At 35.5% G+C, this 17431-nt stretch overlaps 2 protein-coding genes and 1 long non-coding RNA gene across 3 annotated transcripts; 2 read left to right on the top strand and 1 right to left on the bottom strand.

Moving 5' to 3' along the window:
* Positions 1-4812: 4812 nt before the first annotated feature.
* LOC145109295 (uncharacterized) lies at positions 4813-5904 on the bottom strand. The gene is made up of 3 exons (XR_013708876.1): positions 5653-5904; positions 5234-5523; positions 4813-5105 (listed from the first exon to the last, which is right to left on the bottom strand). It is a non-coding gene; the product is annotated as an uncharacterized LOC145109295 (long non-coding RNA).
* A 1314-nt stretch (positions 5905-7218) lies between these two features.
* On the top strand, positions 7219-10622 carry LOC145129625 (uncharacterized). The gene is made up of 3 exons (XM_079064398.1): positions 7219-8440; positions 9056-10024; positions 10279-10622. The coding sequence occupies exons 1-3, from the start codon at positions 7219-7221 to the stop codon at positions 10620-10622; spliced, it is 2535 nt and encodes an 844-aa protein (XP_078920524.1).
* A 4110-nt stretch (positions 10623-14732) lies between these two features.
* Positions 14733-16221, top strand: LOC145109285 (phospholipase A1-II 1-like). The gene is made up of 2 exons (XM_079046442.1): positions 14733-15397; positions 15496-16221. Exons 1-2 carry the CDS (start codon positions 14819-14821, stop codon positions 16114-16116), a joined length of 1200 nt encoding a protein of 399 aa, XP_078902568.1. The 5' UTR covers positions 14733-14818; the 3' UTR covers positions 16117-16221.
* Positions 16222-17431: the final 1210 nt, after the last annotated feature.

Here is a 17431-nt window from a genome sequence, read left to right as displayed (position 1 = left end):
TATATTGGGCTTGGAAACCCTATTTGGATTCTAAATGGACCCAATTCGTAAACCTATAACATTTTGGACCATTTGGATTTAGAATAATTCATTCTAACCCTAATGGGCCTTATTGGGCCATAACTAATCCAATTAACCCTAATACGCCATAAATCCATTCTTTTATGTCAAAATGGGCTGTGAATACACTTAAGGGCCCAATGGGCCGAAACATATTTATTGGGCTTCACAAAATCGATCAAAACTAAGAGTGGGCCAAACTAACTCAATTTCATCCATCTTAAGCGCAATTCTCGACCCAATGAGGAAAAGAAAAGAAAAATAAAGGGAAATTAGAGGAATTATGAGAGCTTGCCACCTCTTTATTGCATGGTGGATCTCCATGCACATCACCTCACTCTCTTCTCTTCTTCTTCTTCTCGGCCGAACCTCACTCTCACCACCTCATTCTCTTTCAAAAATCTTTCAAGAACACTCTCTCTAAAAAACCTCCTAGAAGTTTGGGCCTTACGGTTATGGGCCCAATTTGCGAAAAAATGAGACTTTTAGGATTAAAAGTGTTATTTGATCAAAAGTTGATCCAAAAATGTAAATAAACCAAAATTAGGGTTGAAAATAACATTTATTTCTAAATTGGGCTAAAAATGCAAAGTTTTTGGAATTTGGGCCAAAAAAGTAAAATTTACGAAAAATTGGTCAAAAATTTAATTTTCTGCAAAAATGGGCTGAAAATGCCAATACATGTATTTTTGGGTCAAATCTGTCAATTATTAAACTTTTGGGCCGAAAATATAGAACTTTTATAAATTAATGGGCTAAAATGTTATTTTTAACTAAAATAGTCCAAAAATGACATTTTTGTGAAATAAGCCTTTAAATGTCTCAAATTAGTTTTTAAGAGGTTTAAAGCACAAGTTTTATTAAAATTAAGTTCAAATTATAGAATTACGATTTAACAAACTATACTATAACGAACAAACGAAATACAACAATGGTGCGATTATTGGGCCTACTAATTGCTATACATGTTTTTGGGCCTTCGTGGTCCAATTACACGTTTATTGGGCCCAATGTATTCATCATATATCTATTGGGCCTAAGTGACCCAATTACATGCTAAATAGGCCTAATTTAGCATTTACATGTTATTGGGCCTTAGTGGCCCATTTACATGCTAATTTAGCCTAAAAATAACTTACACGACTAACGGGCCATAGTTGCCTTTTCTTCATGTTTGTTGGGTCTTGTCTTATCATTTCAACAATATCTAATGATCGAACTTCTAAATACATTTAACATTATACAATTTCATGTGAATACAAATGAAATCTAGTGAGACGTGCCGGTTGACACCACTGAGTGTATAGCCGTAGATTGTAGTTATAATCAGAGTCTCCTGGAGGGAGAGCGAGAGTTTGTGTATAGATCTATACGGGGGTGACTCCCCCACACCTAAGCTGTTCGCTACAGTTAGACTAGGCCAGTCTAGGGCGACAAAATCTTGAATGAAAATCCGGCATTTGGAAAAATGCCAAGACAGACAAATCAGTCACTATCATGTATGGTTATAACGACTCATATAGAGATCCATTTCCATTAAGACATTGCGGAAAAATTAAAAACTCGTAAGTCATAATGATACAAAACATTTCTACAGTGCAATGACCGTGTCATTTTTATAAATAAGAAAATATCGTATTTTCTGGGGAAATACTATTATTCAAATACTACTTACATACAACAGAAAGAATACAAAGAAATTTGAACTGCATTTCTATATGTTACTACTATGAAATTCACACATGCATTTATACTCGATTTTCACATCATTTTTCAGACGTTTTACAGAAAATATCGGATTTCCTGGTTTACAAAAGATACAAAGACTTTTATTCAAACATGCTTATGAACTCACCAACATTATATATGTTGACTGTTTTCAAAATAACTTGTATTCTCAGGAAATCGTTAAGCTGAAGAATCGTCGACAATATTTTAGGATTTCTTTTATGCATATGTCAGTTATCGTATAATTTATGTCTTCAGATTATGTAATGTAAAACAATGTACTTGATGTAAACAATGTCAGTTGTTATATGTAATGTTGGTGACGATTGTGTTATGTTTCATGTATATTCATTGTGATGATATTTCAAATTATAGTCACACGAGCCCCCAGACGTTTCCGCCGTCTGGTTCGGGGGTGTGACATATATATATATATATATATATATATATATATATATATATATATATATATATTATTCTACATATGATGTAATTAAAATTCCCTTTATTGTAAAAGATAGATGCATAGTTTTGCTACCTAATCAAGCTAGTAACCGATGTACATGTATTTATTTAAAGTATGCAAACATAGTATTTAATACATAATTAGGTGTATGACTCGTGTATTTGACGAGTTTATAAAAAAGAAAATTTTAATATAAAGTTATAAGCATTATATATTTTTAAAGTAATAGTTTTATATAAATATAAATGATATAATAAATAACGTAATTAACTAATTTAACATGTAGAAGATTTGAAAAGTTGTAGAGCATTTATTATGAAATTTAATAGAATAATCTACTTTATATATATAAATCTCACCAAAATGTGGATTTTAAATTTAAAAAAATAAAAAATACAAGAAAATTACAAGTGGAAAAAAATAATACAACAACTCTTAAAAAATAACATGTGTTAAATTCAATATAAACATGACATTTGGTAAAATTGAGTTTCATTAATTAGGTTAGAAGATTTATTTATTTTCTAAAAATCGACATATATAAAAAAACATTGAAAGGTATGCATGCAATTGCATAGACCTTGAACTAGATCCGTCCATGTTTGAACGTCTATAGGAATCGTCTAATAAATACAAAAAATATGATTTTTTGAATGTTTACTTATAAGGTTAACCCTAAGGTTATCCATTTGAGACGAAATGATTGTCATTTTCCTGTTTGTGACATGTGTAAAAAATATGATGTGTGTCAAACAAATATACGACATGATTGTCCGACAATCCTATAATTAATTAACACAAATTAGCAGCCTTGATCTTTGAATAAAAAAATAATCAACCGTAACCGTTGACTTCCAATCGATGTACATCATTGATTACCTGGTCCAATTACATTTGTAATTTTATATTGCCCATGATTTATGTGTTAACGTAATCATGGGATGAAGCCGGTCAAAAATTCTCCAAGTTCATGTATGTTTAAAAGCAGCCTTCCTTGATCTACAAATATTCAAACTTGCTTACCATATTAATTAGTTGTTCGACGGGTTGGTGCCTAGAAATAGTGTTTACCTTAAAATACTTCTCCAACGTAATAAAACTAAACAAAAACTAGAAAACAATTTTGATTCTATCATATTAAAGGTAGCACATTAATATTGGGTAGTGGGCGTTTACATGACCTCTCAGTTTCATTAATTTGGAAGAAAAAAAATATATTGAAATAGAATAGACATAAAGATGGTAGTTCACTAAAAAAAGTCCTTTTTAGTGACGACCGGGATTCTGGTCACTAACCGCATCCTTTAGTCCTTTTTAGTGACGACCGGGAATCTGGTCACTAACCGCATCGTTTAGTCACCCTGCATAAAGTCGTCACGGAATTTTGGTAGTAGTACAAATACAGTGACCAAATCTATGATGGTTGTCACTAAGCGGTCACTATTCGTTTTTCAAACCCACACAGCGACGATATTCGTCATTGAATTATAACATTATAACATGTAAATTATTTAGTGACCAAAAATAGTTATATATATATATATATATATATATATATATATATATATATATATATATATATATATATATATATATATATATATATAGGCTTATGTTATTTTGTTTAGAGTATCTATTGTGTTATTGTATTCATAAATGTGGGCCAATCAAATTCACTTATTTTAAGAAAGTGATTAATATATATTATTGAATTAAATATAATTGAAAAATATCATCTTAATTAATTGCAAGGGTATTTTACTCAATTAATATAGATTTAATAAAGGAAAATTGCATTTTTTAAGGAATCATAGATTCTATTAATTTTAAAAATCCGATTTTACGAAATATAATTCTTTTAATTCGGACATTCTGACATAATATGTTTATGGGTATATTCAAAAATAAAAATATTCTTGAGCATAAATAATAAAAATATTCTTGAACCTATTTCTTGATCGTGACTTTAAAAATTCTTGTAGAATAACAAATTCTTGAACAATCAATTGAAGGATAAAAACAAAAAATACATTATTTCTTATAGAATACGGGTAACAATTGTTAAGAATTACATTTATTGAACAATCAATTCTTGAATAATACTAAAAAAACTTTCAAAACGGGTAAGAAAACATCAAAATCTAACAACGACACTAATACATTCTAAAAGAATAATGTTGCTTATAACCACTTTCAATTTTGCGGTCCGTTCTTCAAGCACCAACTTCTGTGATTCCAACAGAATTGGAATTCGTGATTCCATTCCAACCGAATTGATCACTATTTGGAATTTGTGATTCCAACAGAATGGGAATTTGTGATTCCAGCAGATCATGAGGAAAAATTTGTGATTCCAACAGAATTGGAATTTGTGATTCCAACAGAATTGGAACTTATAGTCTTGTACAACCCCATTGGAAAATCAAACTGATCAGTTGGGTAGTGAATCAACCCCTAAAATAAGCAGAAGCAACAAATATCATTAACAAAATTAAAGAGACACTTCTGCCTTTGTCAAACTGATAAGTTGGGTAGTGAATCAAAAATTTTACCTGTAATTGACACAACTAGAACCCACCATTACCACCCATCATAACCATCCATCATCACCACCCTTGATCAGATACAAATAAGAAGTCAAGTAGGGTGGAATCATGTGCAAGGTTTTAAAGAGAGAGACACTTATGCCTTTGTCACTACACCAACACGGAATCTTCTCACGAACCCTAGCTCTGCTACCATCAGACCACTAACAGGCCATATCAATTGCCGAGTCTCCATTTTGCATTCAATGTTATGTGTAATTCCATCAACAAGCACCATCTTCCTCATTCTTGTCCATCAAACACCTCTACATACCACCACAGATCAACAACATCAATGAATTCATCCTTATGAATCCAAAAAAAAGAAATAAAAATAAGAAGGGAGAAGAAGCGGTTATGATCGAAGCAAGGACAAGAAAAGAAATTGAAATACCTGCAATCGATTAGGTAGATGGAGGGTTTGATTTTAGGAGGCTGTGGCGACGTCGATTTGGTGGTGTTCCGGCGAAAGAGAGTTTACATCAGAGACTCGATCTTTATTGGCTCAACGTTTTATCTTCCTTATGTCGTTAGTCTGTAGATCATCTTCTCACGAACCCTAGTTCTGCTACCATCAAACCACTAATAGGCCATATCAATTGTCGATTCTCCATTTTGCATTCAATGTTATGTGTAATGCCATCAACAAGCACCATCTTCCTCATTCTTGTCCATTAAACACCTCTATATACCACCACAGATCAACAACATCAATGAATTCATCCTTATGAATCCAAAAAAAGAAATAAAAAATAAGAAGGGAAAAATAAGGGGTTATGATCGAAGCAAGGACAAGAAAAGAAATTGAAATACCTGGAATCGATTTAGAGATGGAGGGTTTGATTTTATGAGGCTGTGGCGACGTCGATTTGGTGGTGCTCCAGCGAAAGAGAGTTATTTTTAGGCGGCTCCAGCGACAAGTCAGCCTAGATCTTCTCGGGGGATTTGTCGTGAGGTTGAGGGGAGTCGAACAGTGGTGGTCCCGTCGAAGTTGTGGAAGCGGCGGAAGTTGTGGGTATGAGTTTGGTTCATACCCTCTACGACAGTGAGGGGTTCCTCCATGAGTACCTTCGATTAGATATACAGTAATTCTCAACCCTGTAGGATGCTAGGGGGTGGGAGATTGAGGAAGACATGCTTATTTATTAAGTCAATACCATGATTAAAGGAATTATTTTTGGAATTTACTAAACAAATTACTAAATTACCCTTATTTATTTATTTAATTATTTAATTTTTTATTTAATTTTGATTGGCCCACATTTATGCATACAATAACACAATAGTTACTTTAAACACTTGAACCTATCTCTCTCTCTCTCTCTATATATATATATATATATATATATATATATATATATAATTTGGTAAACGTCTTTAACTTATATATAAATATTCCATTTAATAAAATACAAAACTTATCCATATTATTGGTTGTTAAAAATAAACAGATGAACATTTTAAACAAGTAATTATTTTCGTTTTAATTTTTATATATAAACCGACTATTATGTTTAAGTCAAACTTTTAATATTTTTAAAAGTAAAGATTATTTATAAAAAATTCATCTGTATGAAATATTAATGTATACTTAATGGAATTATATAATTGTTATATGATAAATACAGCCCTAAATCGACGTTAAGTTACGCAACAATAGTTCTCGCCAACGTTGACATATACAACCTTCAATCGACGAATACGGACCTCTCTCCGGCAGTTCAACACCTCTCTCCCCGGTTCACCAACGCGCTCCACCCCCTCCTGTCGATGCACCTAGGTATTGTTGGAGATTTTTAGATCCGTTGCAAATAAAAGAATTCAAAATAAAGTTGACCAGTCAAGTCTCAAGACTTGCACGTGCAATTACTTAGTCGTCAACTATTTCTTTAGGTTTAGCTTTTTTCCCTGTTTTCTTGCTTTTCAGTTGTTTCCCTTTCTGTATTTAAAAGCCTCTTGGCTCATTGAATAAAGTATCTAATTCGTGAGCAATATACCACTATCTGAGCATTTCATTGTGGTATCAGAGCGAAAGATCCATTGTGTGAGTTTGAGAGCAAACACGAGAGCCAGTGAGGCTATCAAAGAGTAAGAGCAAACACGAGCGTGAGTGAAGTTTCTCAAGGTTTGAATCATGAATGACGAAAAGATGGTTGTGCCAATCTTCGATGGTCACTACGAACATTGGAGTGAAATGATGGAGAATCTGATGCGAGCAAAGCAGGTGTGGAACCTAATTGATCCCGGAATCAGAGAACCGACGGTGGGAATCGCTAAGAGTGAAGCTGAAAAGAAGCGATTGGAGGAGCTACGCGTGAAAGACTTGCAAGTCAACATTATCTCTATCAAGCTATAGATAGAGTAACGTTTGAGCAAATCATGGACAGACGAACATCCAAGGCTGTGTGGGACTCGATGAAGCAACGTTTTGATGAAAATGACAGGGTGAAACGATCCATGTTGCAGAAGCTCAGGAGAGATTTCGAGGTACTGGTGATGAAATACAGTGAAACGATTCCTGAATACTTTGGAAGGGTTCTCACAATCTCGAATCAAATTAGAAGCAACGGTGAAAAGATGGAGGATGTCAAAACTGTCGAAAAGATACTCAGAACTCTAACAGAGAAATTCACGTATGTGGTGGTGTCGATTGAGGAGTCAAAGAATGTTGATGAGATGTCAATTGAAGAGTTGCAAAGCACCCTGATTGTGCACGAACAGAAGTTCAAAAGGATTGAAAAAGATGACGAACAAGCACTGAAGGTGGAGACAGGGTTCAGTCCAACTGGAAGAGGACGTGGGAAAGGTCGTTTCACTGGCAGAGGAAGGGGACGGGGCCGTGGACGACTATCATTCAATAAAGAGACTATAGAATGTTACAACTGCCACAAGCTAGGGCACTATTCTTACAAATGCCCTCAGTCAAAGGAAGCAAACTATGTTGGCTTTGATGAAAACGAAGAAGTCATGCTAATGGCTGAGGTAAACGAAGAAAAGCATGGGCTCGTGACAGAATCAAGCAAAGCGATGCTTTGGTTCTTGGATTCAGGCTGCTCCAACCACATGTGCAGAAATAGGGACAGGTTTCTCAATTTTGATTCAAGTTTCTCAAATTCTGTTAAATTGGGAAACAATACTCGTATGATGGTTGATGGAAAAGGAAGTGTGAAGCTGCATTTAAACGGAGCAACATATGTACTCAATGATGTCCACTATGTCCCTGACCTGAAAAACAATCTCTTGAGTATAGGCCAGCTGCAACAAAAGGGAATTTCCTTTCTGTTTCAATTGGATGTTTGCAAGGTCTACCATCAAGAAAAGGGGTTGATTTTTCAGAGTATTATGAGTACAAATCGCATGTTCCCAATTAGTGAAGATTCAGATGACATCATTGAACACAAGGCTGAAAGTTGCATGTACACTAGTGAAGAAGACAATGCCAAGTTGTGGCATGAAAGAATGGGGAACTTAAGTGATACAAGCCTGGAGCAACTTCAAACAAAGGACATGGTTTGTGATCTTCATAAGTTCTCCACCAACAAAACAGTGTGTGGGGAATGCATGATAGGAAAACAAACAAGGAATCCAATTCCAAAGATGAGTACCTGGAGCGCAACTGAAATCCTGGAACTTATTCACTGAGATAACTGTGGACCAATAACTCCTGCATCACACAGTGGGAATAGGTACTTTCTAAGCTTCATTGATGATTACAGCCGCAAAGGTTGGGTGTACTTGTTGACTGAAAAATCCCAAGCACTTGAAAGTTTCAAGCAATTTAAGAGCAAAGTTGAGGTCGAAACTGGAAAGGTCATCAAAGCTCTTCGCACAGATAGAGGAGGGGAGTACCTGTCTGATGCCTTCAAGACCTATTTCAGTGAGCAGGGAGTCAAAAGGCAACTCACAACTAGCTTCTCACCACATCAGAATGGAGTAGCTGAGCGAAAGAACAGAATAGTCATAAACATGGTGGTATCCATGTTAGCAGCTAAGAAGATGCCAAAGAAATTCTGGGGAGAAGCCACTGTATGGAGCTTTTATGTATTAAATAGGTGCCCAACTAAAGCTCTCTCAGATACAACACCTCAAGAGGCTTGGAGTGGAATTAAGCCAACAGTTTAGCACTTTCGAGTTTGAGGTTGTTTAGCTCACGTCCACATCCCAAAACAAAAGCGAACTAAGCTAGATGATAAGAGTGTGGTATGCATCTTGACAGGTGTTAGTGAAGAATCCAAGGCATACAGACTTATCAATCCTCAGACATTGAAGGTGGTTATCAACAAAGATGTTGTTTTTGAAGAGCAAAAGTGCTGGACATGGGAACAATCAAGTGAAACAGAAGAAGAAAAAGAAATTATATGGGGTGACTATGACCTATTTGATGACTATGAATTCATTGATAATCATCAAAGTAATGAAGTTGATCATGAAGCCACCAGTGAAGATTCTGAATCTCCAAATGCAAGCTCAAGTGATGACAATCCAGCACCACGGGAAGGACGACCTCAAAGATCAAGAAGGCGCCCAGCTTACTTAAGTGACTACTTTGCAGGTGATGAACCAATTTTCGACTCTGATGAAGAAGAAGATGAGTTAAATCTCATTGAGTTGAGTCAACCCCAAGATCCAACTCGATATGAAGAAGCAGTCAAGGATGAGAGATGGAGAAAGGCAATGGATGTTGAGATTCATGCAATTGAGAAAAACAAAACCTGGCGTCTTGTTGATCTCCCAAAAGGAAAGAAGTGCATTGGTGTGAAGTGGCTATTCAAAACAAAAGTAAATGAGAAGGGAGAGGTTGAAAAGCATAAAGCCAGGCTCGTGGCTAGGGGTTATGGCCAAGAATATGGAGTTGATTATGTAGAAGTGTATGCTCCAGTTGCTCGTATGTATACTGTTCGTTTGATAATTGCCCTAGCTGCTCAAAATGGCTGGTGCATTTACCAAATGGATGTAAAATCAGCCTTACTCCATGGAACTCTAGAAGAAGAAGTTTATGTGCAACAAACACAGGGGTATGTGGTGGAAAACAGTGAACACAAGGTGTACAAACTCCAAAAGGCCCTATATGGACTTAAGCAAGCCCCTAGAGCTTGGTTCAGCCGAATAGAAACATACTTTGTAAAAGAAGGTTTCAAAAGGAGTTGCTCTGAATATACTCTGTTCATCAAAACAAGACCAGAAGGCAAGTACTTGTCAATATATATGTGGATGATCTTCTATACACCGGGAATGATATGGGAATGCTGAATCAGTTCAAAAACTCTATGATGAGAGAGTTTGAAATGTCAGACTTGGGTAAGATGAGATACTTCTTGGGGATAGAACTATTCCAATCCAAGGCTGGAATTCACATATCCCAGCAAAAATATGCAATAGAACTTCTTTCTCGCTTCAACATGGTGAATTGTAATGCTGTGATGAATCCAATTATTCCAGGATACAAGCTAAAGATGGGAGAAGGTGAGCCTATAGATGAAACATTGTTCAAAATCCTGGTGGGAAGCTTGATGTACATCACCATAACCAGGCCTGATATCCAGTTCATAGTAAGCTACATTAGCAGATTTATGTCTAAGCCGACTGATATTCACTTTGCTACTGCAAAAAGGGTTCTGAGGTATCTACAAGGGACTCTAGATCATGGTGTATGGTACAAGACAGGAGGAAGTGGCAAGATAGAGTTTTTCACTGATAGTGACTTTGCAGGAGACCAAAGTGACAGGAAGAGCACATCAGGATATGTAGTTCTATGGGATGGAGCTGCAATCACCTGGTCTTGAAAGAAATAGAGCATGGTTGCCTTGTCATCCACAGGGGCTGAATATGTGGCAGCTGATGCATATGCTTGTCAAGCTTTATGGATAAGAAGTGTTCTTAACGATTAGGGAATAAAACAGGAAGGAAACAGTGTCATCAAGTGTGACAACACATCAACAATCAAGCTCACAAAGAATCCGGTATTCCATGGGAGATGCAAGCATATCAAAGTGAAATTTCATTTTCTTAGAGATTTAGTTGGAAAGGGAATCATAGATATGCAGCATATTGGAACGAAGGATCAAGTTGCAGACATCCTCACTAAGCCTCTGCATCGTGAGGCATATGTGAAGTTGAGATAAAGGCTTGGAGTTTGCTCACTTGAGGACAAACAAGACAATGAACACACTGTCTAGTTTGGGGGAAGACTTGTTGGAGATGTTTAGATCCGTTGCAAATAAAAGAATTCAAAATAAAGTTGACCAGTCAAGTCTGAGGAGTTGCACGTGCAATTACTTAGTCGTCAACTATTTCCTTAGCTTTAGCTTTTTTCCCTGTTTTCTTGCTTTTCAGTTGTTTCCCTTTCTGTATTTAAAAGCCTCTTGGCTCATTGAATAAAGTATCTAATTCGTGAGCAATATACCACTATCTGAGCATTTCAGGTATGTATCCGGTCTCATAACCCCTTTCTATCTATCTATTCTTGCTCTGTTTTTAAAAGCGTGAAAAGTTGTTGTCGATTGATTTTGTCGATTGCTTGATTAACTAAGGTAGCGATTTCAAACTTATGAAATTACATTTTTGTTCTACCGTTATTACAAATTATGATTCTTCTTCCAATATTCAAGTCAGTAGGCTTTTCTATAAGATAATTTTTTGGTGTAAACGATGCACGCAAGATGTTTGATGAAAATCCCCACACAAAATTCACTATCATAATATTCGATCTGTTTGATTCAAGGGGTCTGGAATAACAGTGTTAGTCCTACCATGGCAGATTACACTGTACACACTAATGGTAGAAATGCACGAAATGCTTTCAGGAAAATATTTGAATGGTACCATGAGCTAGGCCAACATACTTTTGGTGGAAAACTTATTGTTTTCCTTTGCCTTTATGATAAAATTCCTGGTGCATTCTTTTTTTACTCTTTTCCTATATTTTCCATACAATTCCTATTTTCTTTCGAAGTTATTAGGTTATATTTTATGAAACCTGATGCATTCTTTTTTCTTACAGGTGATTATGAACCTCCAAAGATGTTTGGAAGAACAGCTAATCTATCAAACAATCAGATAATCAACTACAGATGTAATCCATTTGAGAAATGGTTGGTGTTAATTGGAATTTCCCCTAGCTCACCAGAGGTTTCTATTTGACTATTTGATAGTATAACATATTAGCATATAGCGGCACATACGGTAAATTCCCGAGTTTTGATAATACCCTTATACAATTCTGATTTAAGCAGCTTTTTCAGTTGATTAGCAGCGAAGTAAAGCTCTTAAAGCACATGCAACATATTTGCTCTTTCAAAGTACAAAAGATAAGTTAAAATGGGTTCTTTTTTGTTGCCTTCATCAAAGTACATTGGTAACAATCACATATTTATATGCCTTCAATAGGTTACTGGCAATGAGAATCCTTTGATTATTATTTCTTTTGCAACAAAAGCTCTAATCCTGGACAAGTTACTTCAAAGCTTCATGTCACTGAACTAGGTTTATTCTCTTAACACATTGTTTTCGTTTTCATGAATTTGGGGTTTCTTATTTATAAAAGCTAATGCATCCCGATTCTTTACATGAAGGAAAACCCTCATTTACTTAAAGTAAGGAGACTTTTTCTTTCCTCCCCACTTTCAAGATGATTTTCCAGTTGCCATGTACGTAATTTGTGTTTTGAAATAGGGAGTTGCATACTTGCATCATCAACTAACCTATTAATTTTTGATTTAGCACTTGTTATTTTAGTGGGAAAACTCACTAGAGAACTACTAAGAAAGTTGCGATCTTTTGGCCCACAAGAGTCTTTTTTACACTTAACAGATAATACTCCTTCCTATCTATCCTGGTTTACTTTTAATTGTCATCTGATCTGATCAGGGGACTACATTTTAAGATACAACTATTATTGTTCTTGGGTTCAAAATGAAGGGTATGGTGGTCAACCCAAACAGATAATTATCATTTATTAATCATTTTTTGTATTTGTATTAATTGAACAATATGATATTTGGTTACATTTTATCTTTCAGACAATAAGCTATATGGCAGAGCATGTGGTTGGCCAAGATTCATTTGAAATTATGTTTCAGGTAATACTTTGAGTCTTTAAGCAACAACTCTGGAAAGAGAGATGTAGTGGAATTACTGTTTTACCCTCTTGTGCATGGACTAAGATCAACCATTTCGTTTTCAGTCACTAATTGACATTTTTCTTGTAATGGTCACTCCAAAATATATGGGTAAAAACTATGAAATATAGCATGGACTAAGATCAACCAGTTTCAACGTCTTGTTTTATATACTACAAGAAACAATGCCTTTAGCGGCGACACAATTACCGGCGGCACAACCCTTTAGCGGCGACTCTACCATTTGTCGCCGCTAAAGGGTTGTGTCGCCGGTAATTGTGTCGCTGGTAATTCTGTCGCCGCTAAAGGCATCTCACCCGAATCCGCATTTACCCTCTCTATTAGATCTCAGCCGTTCGATCGAGTATCTAATCCAACGGTTGGGGTCTCTTATCCGCACAAACCTAATACCGGCGACATTTGTGTCGCCGCTAAAAGTCTAAAATGTCGCCGCTAATAGTGATCTAAAAAATGACGCGGTACCCTTCCCTCCAGATAGTCGCCGCTGTTACTATTACCGGCGACAATTTGATCAATAGCGACGAAGCAGTAGCGGCGACTTATTACCGGCGACGTGTCGCCACTATTACTATTACCGGCGACAATTGGACCTTTTACCGGCGACTTTTGTCCCCGCTAATTATCTTTTTTCTTGTAGTGTTGGTGGTGATGATAAATGATAGAGGAAGGAATTGGTAACCACATGGCCATGACATGATTTGAATAATTGTTTCTCTAATAAATCGGGTATCATATTGTATAAAATATCAAAAATATATTGGCCAAAGTGAAAAAGAAGAAAATAATAGAGAAATTCGGTATGGTGCTCACTTAACCTCCATAATATCTAACAAGTCAAGTCTTATGTAGGTCATATATATATATATATATATATATATATATATATATATATATATATATATATATATATATATATATATATATATAGAGGTTCTATGGAAAACAAAAAAACCCTAAAAAACCCTAAAAATCATAAATATATATATATATATATATATATATATATATATATATATATATATATATATATATATATATATATATATATATATATATATATATATATATATATAACAACAACATCACATAGATGATAGAAAGAGGGCTGAAGATATGATTTAACATATAGTTACTTATAAGTGTTACCGGGATTTACAAGTTGAGTTTTATTGGTTATGGACTTATGGGATGCATAACGAAAGCTAGAACAAACAACGTTCATACATATTATGGAGAAAAATGGATATTCAATGAAGTTAAAACAACCAAATTGTCCTTATATGGATGATGCTGATCATGTTAGGTCTACAAAAAATTCTATAATTCGAGAATGATAAAAAATGATAGCGATTATCTAAAATATCACGAGACTGAAATAAATCATGAAAATGCATGGCACGACTTTAATGTTGAAAGGACCTAAAATAAAACCGAAAAACTTGGTCAAAAAAAAAATGTTGAACTCGGAGCACGAAGTTCATGAATTTCGGGTTGATGGTGTGGTTCGAATCCATCACACCTTTCTGATGCCCGTTCATGGACACGATAATTCCTTACTCTTTAAACGTTATTTCTGTTTAAAGCTAACGAGGAACCATTTTCTAGTAAGCTTTTCATGCTCTTCTTCATCAAGAACTACTTGATCTTAGACTCGTCAATCGTCATAATATCTTACGCCTCCACCATGCTTAATTATTATATGATATGAAATATGTTCATTTTTATTTGACAACATGAATATAAATATTACATGATTGCATCACCAATTATCACTTATATATACACGACTGAGATACCACAACTTTCACAAAAAGAACAACTTCCAGAAAGAGATACAAGAAATGGCCAGCATATCTAAGAGATGGACGACACTAAGTGGAGAAGACAATTGGTCAGGCCTATTAGATCCTCTTGACATCGATCTAAGGCGATATATTATCCACTATGGCGAGATGGCTCAGGCAGCAAGAGACGCTTTCAATACAGAGAAGACATCAAAGAACGCCGGAAACAGCCTATACAATCGTAGTAATCTCCTCACAAAAGTTGGCATCGAGCAAGGAAACCCTTTCAAGTATGAAGTGACAAAATATTTCTACGGCACATCCTCAGCCCCTCTTCCGTCTTTCCTTGTAAAGTCATTGTCAAGAGAGGCCTGGAGCAAGGAATCGAACTGGATAGGGTACGTAGCAGTGGCTACAGATGAAGGGAAGGTGGCATTAGGGAGGAGAGATATTGTTATTTCATGGAGAGGCACAGTTCAAAACATGGAATGGATTAATGATCTAAAATTTCCGTCGGTTTCAGCTCCGGAAATATTTAGAGAACATCATCATGTAAAAGTTCAACATGGGTGGCATTCAATCTACACCACTGGTGATCCTGCATCTCGTTTCAACAAAGCAAGTGCTAGAGACCAAGTGAGTTTCCTTTATAATTTTTTATACAAAAAACACAAGCTAGCTAGTTTTAATAAAAAAAAGTATTCTAATCACTTTATTTGAAATATAATGAATAGGTTCTTGAAGAGGTGAGGCGATTAGTTGATTTATACAAGAACGAGGAAATAAGTTTGACAGTAGTCGGGCATAGCATGGGTGGAGCACTTGCGACGCTCAATGCAGTTGATATCGTCTCAAATGGATTCAACAAGACTACAATGGGCATGTCTGGCAAGACGTTTCCTGTGACAGCTTTTGTTTTTGGTAGCCCTCGTGTGGGAAACTCGGACTTTCAAAAGTTTTTCTCTTTACATAAGGACATCCATATCCTACGCGTTCATAATGCACACGATGTGGTTCCACACTACCCATTGAAGATAGGTTACTTGCACATCGGTGAAGAGTTGGTGATTGATACGAGTAAGTCCGCATACTTGAAGAGTCCTGGAGACATACACAGGTGGCATGACATGGAGAGTTACTTACATGGAGTCGCGGGTGCACAAGGTAGGGAGGGAGGTTTCAAGCTAGAGGTTAGACGGGATATTGCTCTAGTAAACAAGTATTCGGATAGTTTGTTGGACGAATATCATGTGCCTCCTATGTGGTGGGTTAAGAAGAACAAGGGCATGGTTCGACAAGCAGATGGATCGTGGTTGTTGATGGATCACGAGGATGATGATGTTTGTATCTCTTAATAACAAAATAAAAGTCGCGACATTTTTGATGTGTGGTATGCGGCCATATGTGTCTTATGCTTAATTGATCCATTCCTAAAATAGTGGGATCATTGTTTTATCTAAATCGACTTTGTTTGGTGAATGAATAAATATATGGAATCATTTTCATCATATTAAAGAGGAATGAGATAATTTTTGACACCTATAAATCCTAAAACAAAACCCACCACCAAGACAAGTAAGCGAATTATTTGGTTCTCAAATGCTTTGAAATTTGAATGGATAAAAGCGTGTAGGATGAAGGAAATTAGAATATAAAGGAATCATACTATATTTGATTTTCATATTTATCAAAAGGAGTGGAAAATGAATTATAATATGAACAAAATACCATTTAATTGATTTTTGTAAATTATTATTATTATTATTATTATTATTATTATTATTATTTTAAGATAAAATTTTCATTTATTAAAATATTACCCATTCAAACTTATGTCTTTTTTTTAATATATAGACAATTGCAAAAATAATCCATGTCGTATGTCGAAAATTGTCATTTTGGTTAAAAGACATAGACTAACACAATCGGTCTAAAACTTTGCTTTTGTTGCGAGTTTAATCCAATTTGTTTTGAATTTTTTTTTAGAAAATGACACGTTTGCCTTTTGTATTTCATTTTCTATTTTTTTATATTACAATAATTAAGAAAAAAAAAGTAAAATCGATCTTTGTTATCACCCTCCACCCCTCTCTCATTCAGAAAAAGGAAACACTGCCACCATCTGATTCCGATTACTAAGTTTTTCGGCACCGGAAATGTTTTCCGTCGTACCAACCAATTCCATAGCAAACCGTAGCCAAACCTTTCTCACCTACGACAAACATATATGGTAGGGCAGCGACTTCGAGGAATCAAGCAAAGAAGATGAAGGGCGAGATGCTTCTGACGACTGAGGAATAAGTCCTTTCTTCATCAGAATCGAACCCTAACTCAAGAACGATATATATATATATATATATATATATATATATATATATATATATATATATATATATATATATAGACACACACACACACAGAGAGAGAGAGAGAGAGAGAGAGAGAGAGAGAGAGAGAGAGAGAGAGAGAGAGGGAGAGAGAGAGAGAGAGGTGATGTCGAGAAAGAATGTTGACCTCGTTTATGTACAAACCCTAGCTCCAATCTTCGGGACCCTAGCAGTGGATGGCGGTGACGTCTTTGGTGGTAGACAACGCCATCTTCTCATGTACCAAATTCACTGGAACCACATTGGATTCCACCTCGATCCCTGACCTTAGGTTCCATCGCTG

The sequence above is a fragment of the Lactuca virosa genome, chromosome 1 (genome assembly GCF_052849685.1).
Source record: "Lactuca virosa cultivar CGN04683 chromosome 1, Lactuca_virosa_CGN04683_v6, whole genome shotgun sequence".
NCBI lineage: Eukaryota > Viridiplantae > Streptophyta > Magnoliopsida > Asterales > Asteraceae > Lactuca > Lactuca virosa.
This window is presented reverse-complemented; position numbering and strand designations above follow the sequence as displayed.

Excerpts from the sequence above, each read along its gene's own strand:
- LOC145129625 (XM_079064398.1), top strand. The coding sequence starts at position 7,219 with ATGGACAGACGAACATCCAAGGCTGTGTGGGACTCGATGAAGCAACGT. Across the intron at positions 8,441-9,055 it reads GAATCCAATTCCAAAGATGA|GTGTTAGTGAAGAATCCAAG; the intron begins GTACCTGGAGCG and ends GCATCTTGACAG. Across the intron at positions 10,025-10,278 it reads CATCAAAACAAGACCAGAAG|GATACAAGCTAAAGATGGGA; the intron begins GCAAGTACTTGT and ends CAATTATTCCAG.
- LOC145109285 (XM_079046442.1), top strand. The coding sequence starts at position 14,819 with ATGGCCAGCATATCTAAGAGATGGACGACACTAAGTGGAGAAGACAAT. Across the intron at positions 15,398-15,495 it reads AAGCAAGTGCTAGAGACCAA|GTTCTTGAAGAGGTGAGGCG; the intron begins GTGAGTTTCCTT and ends TATAATGAATAG.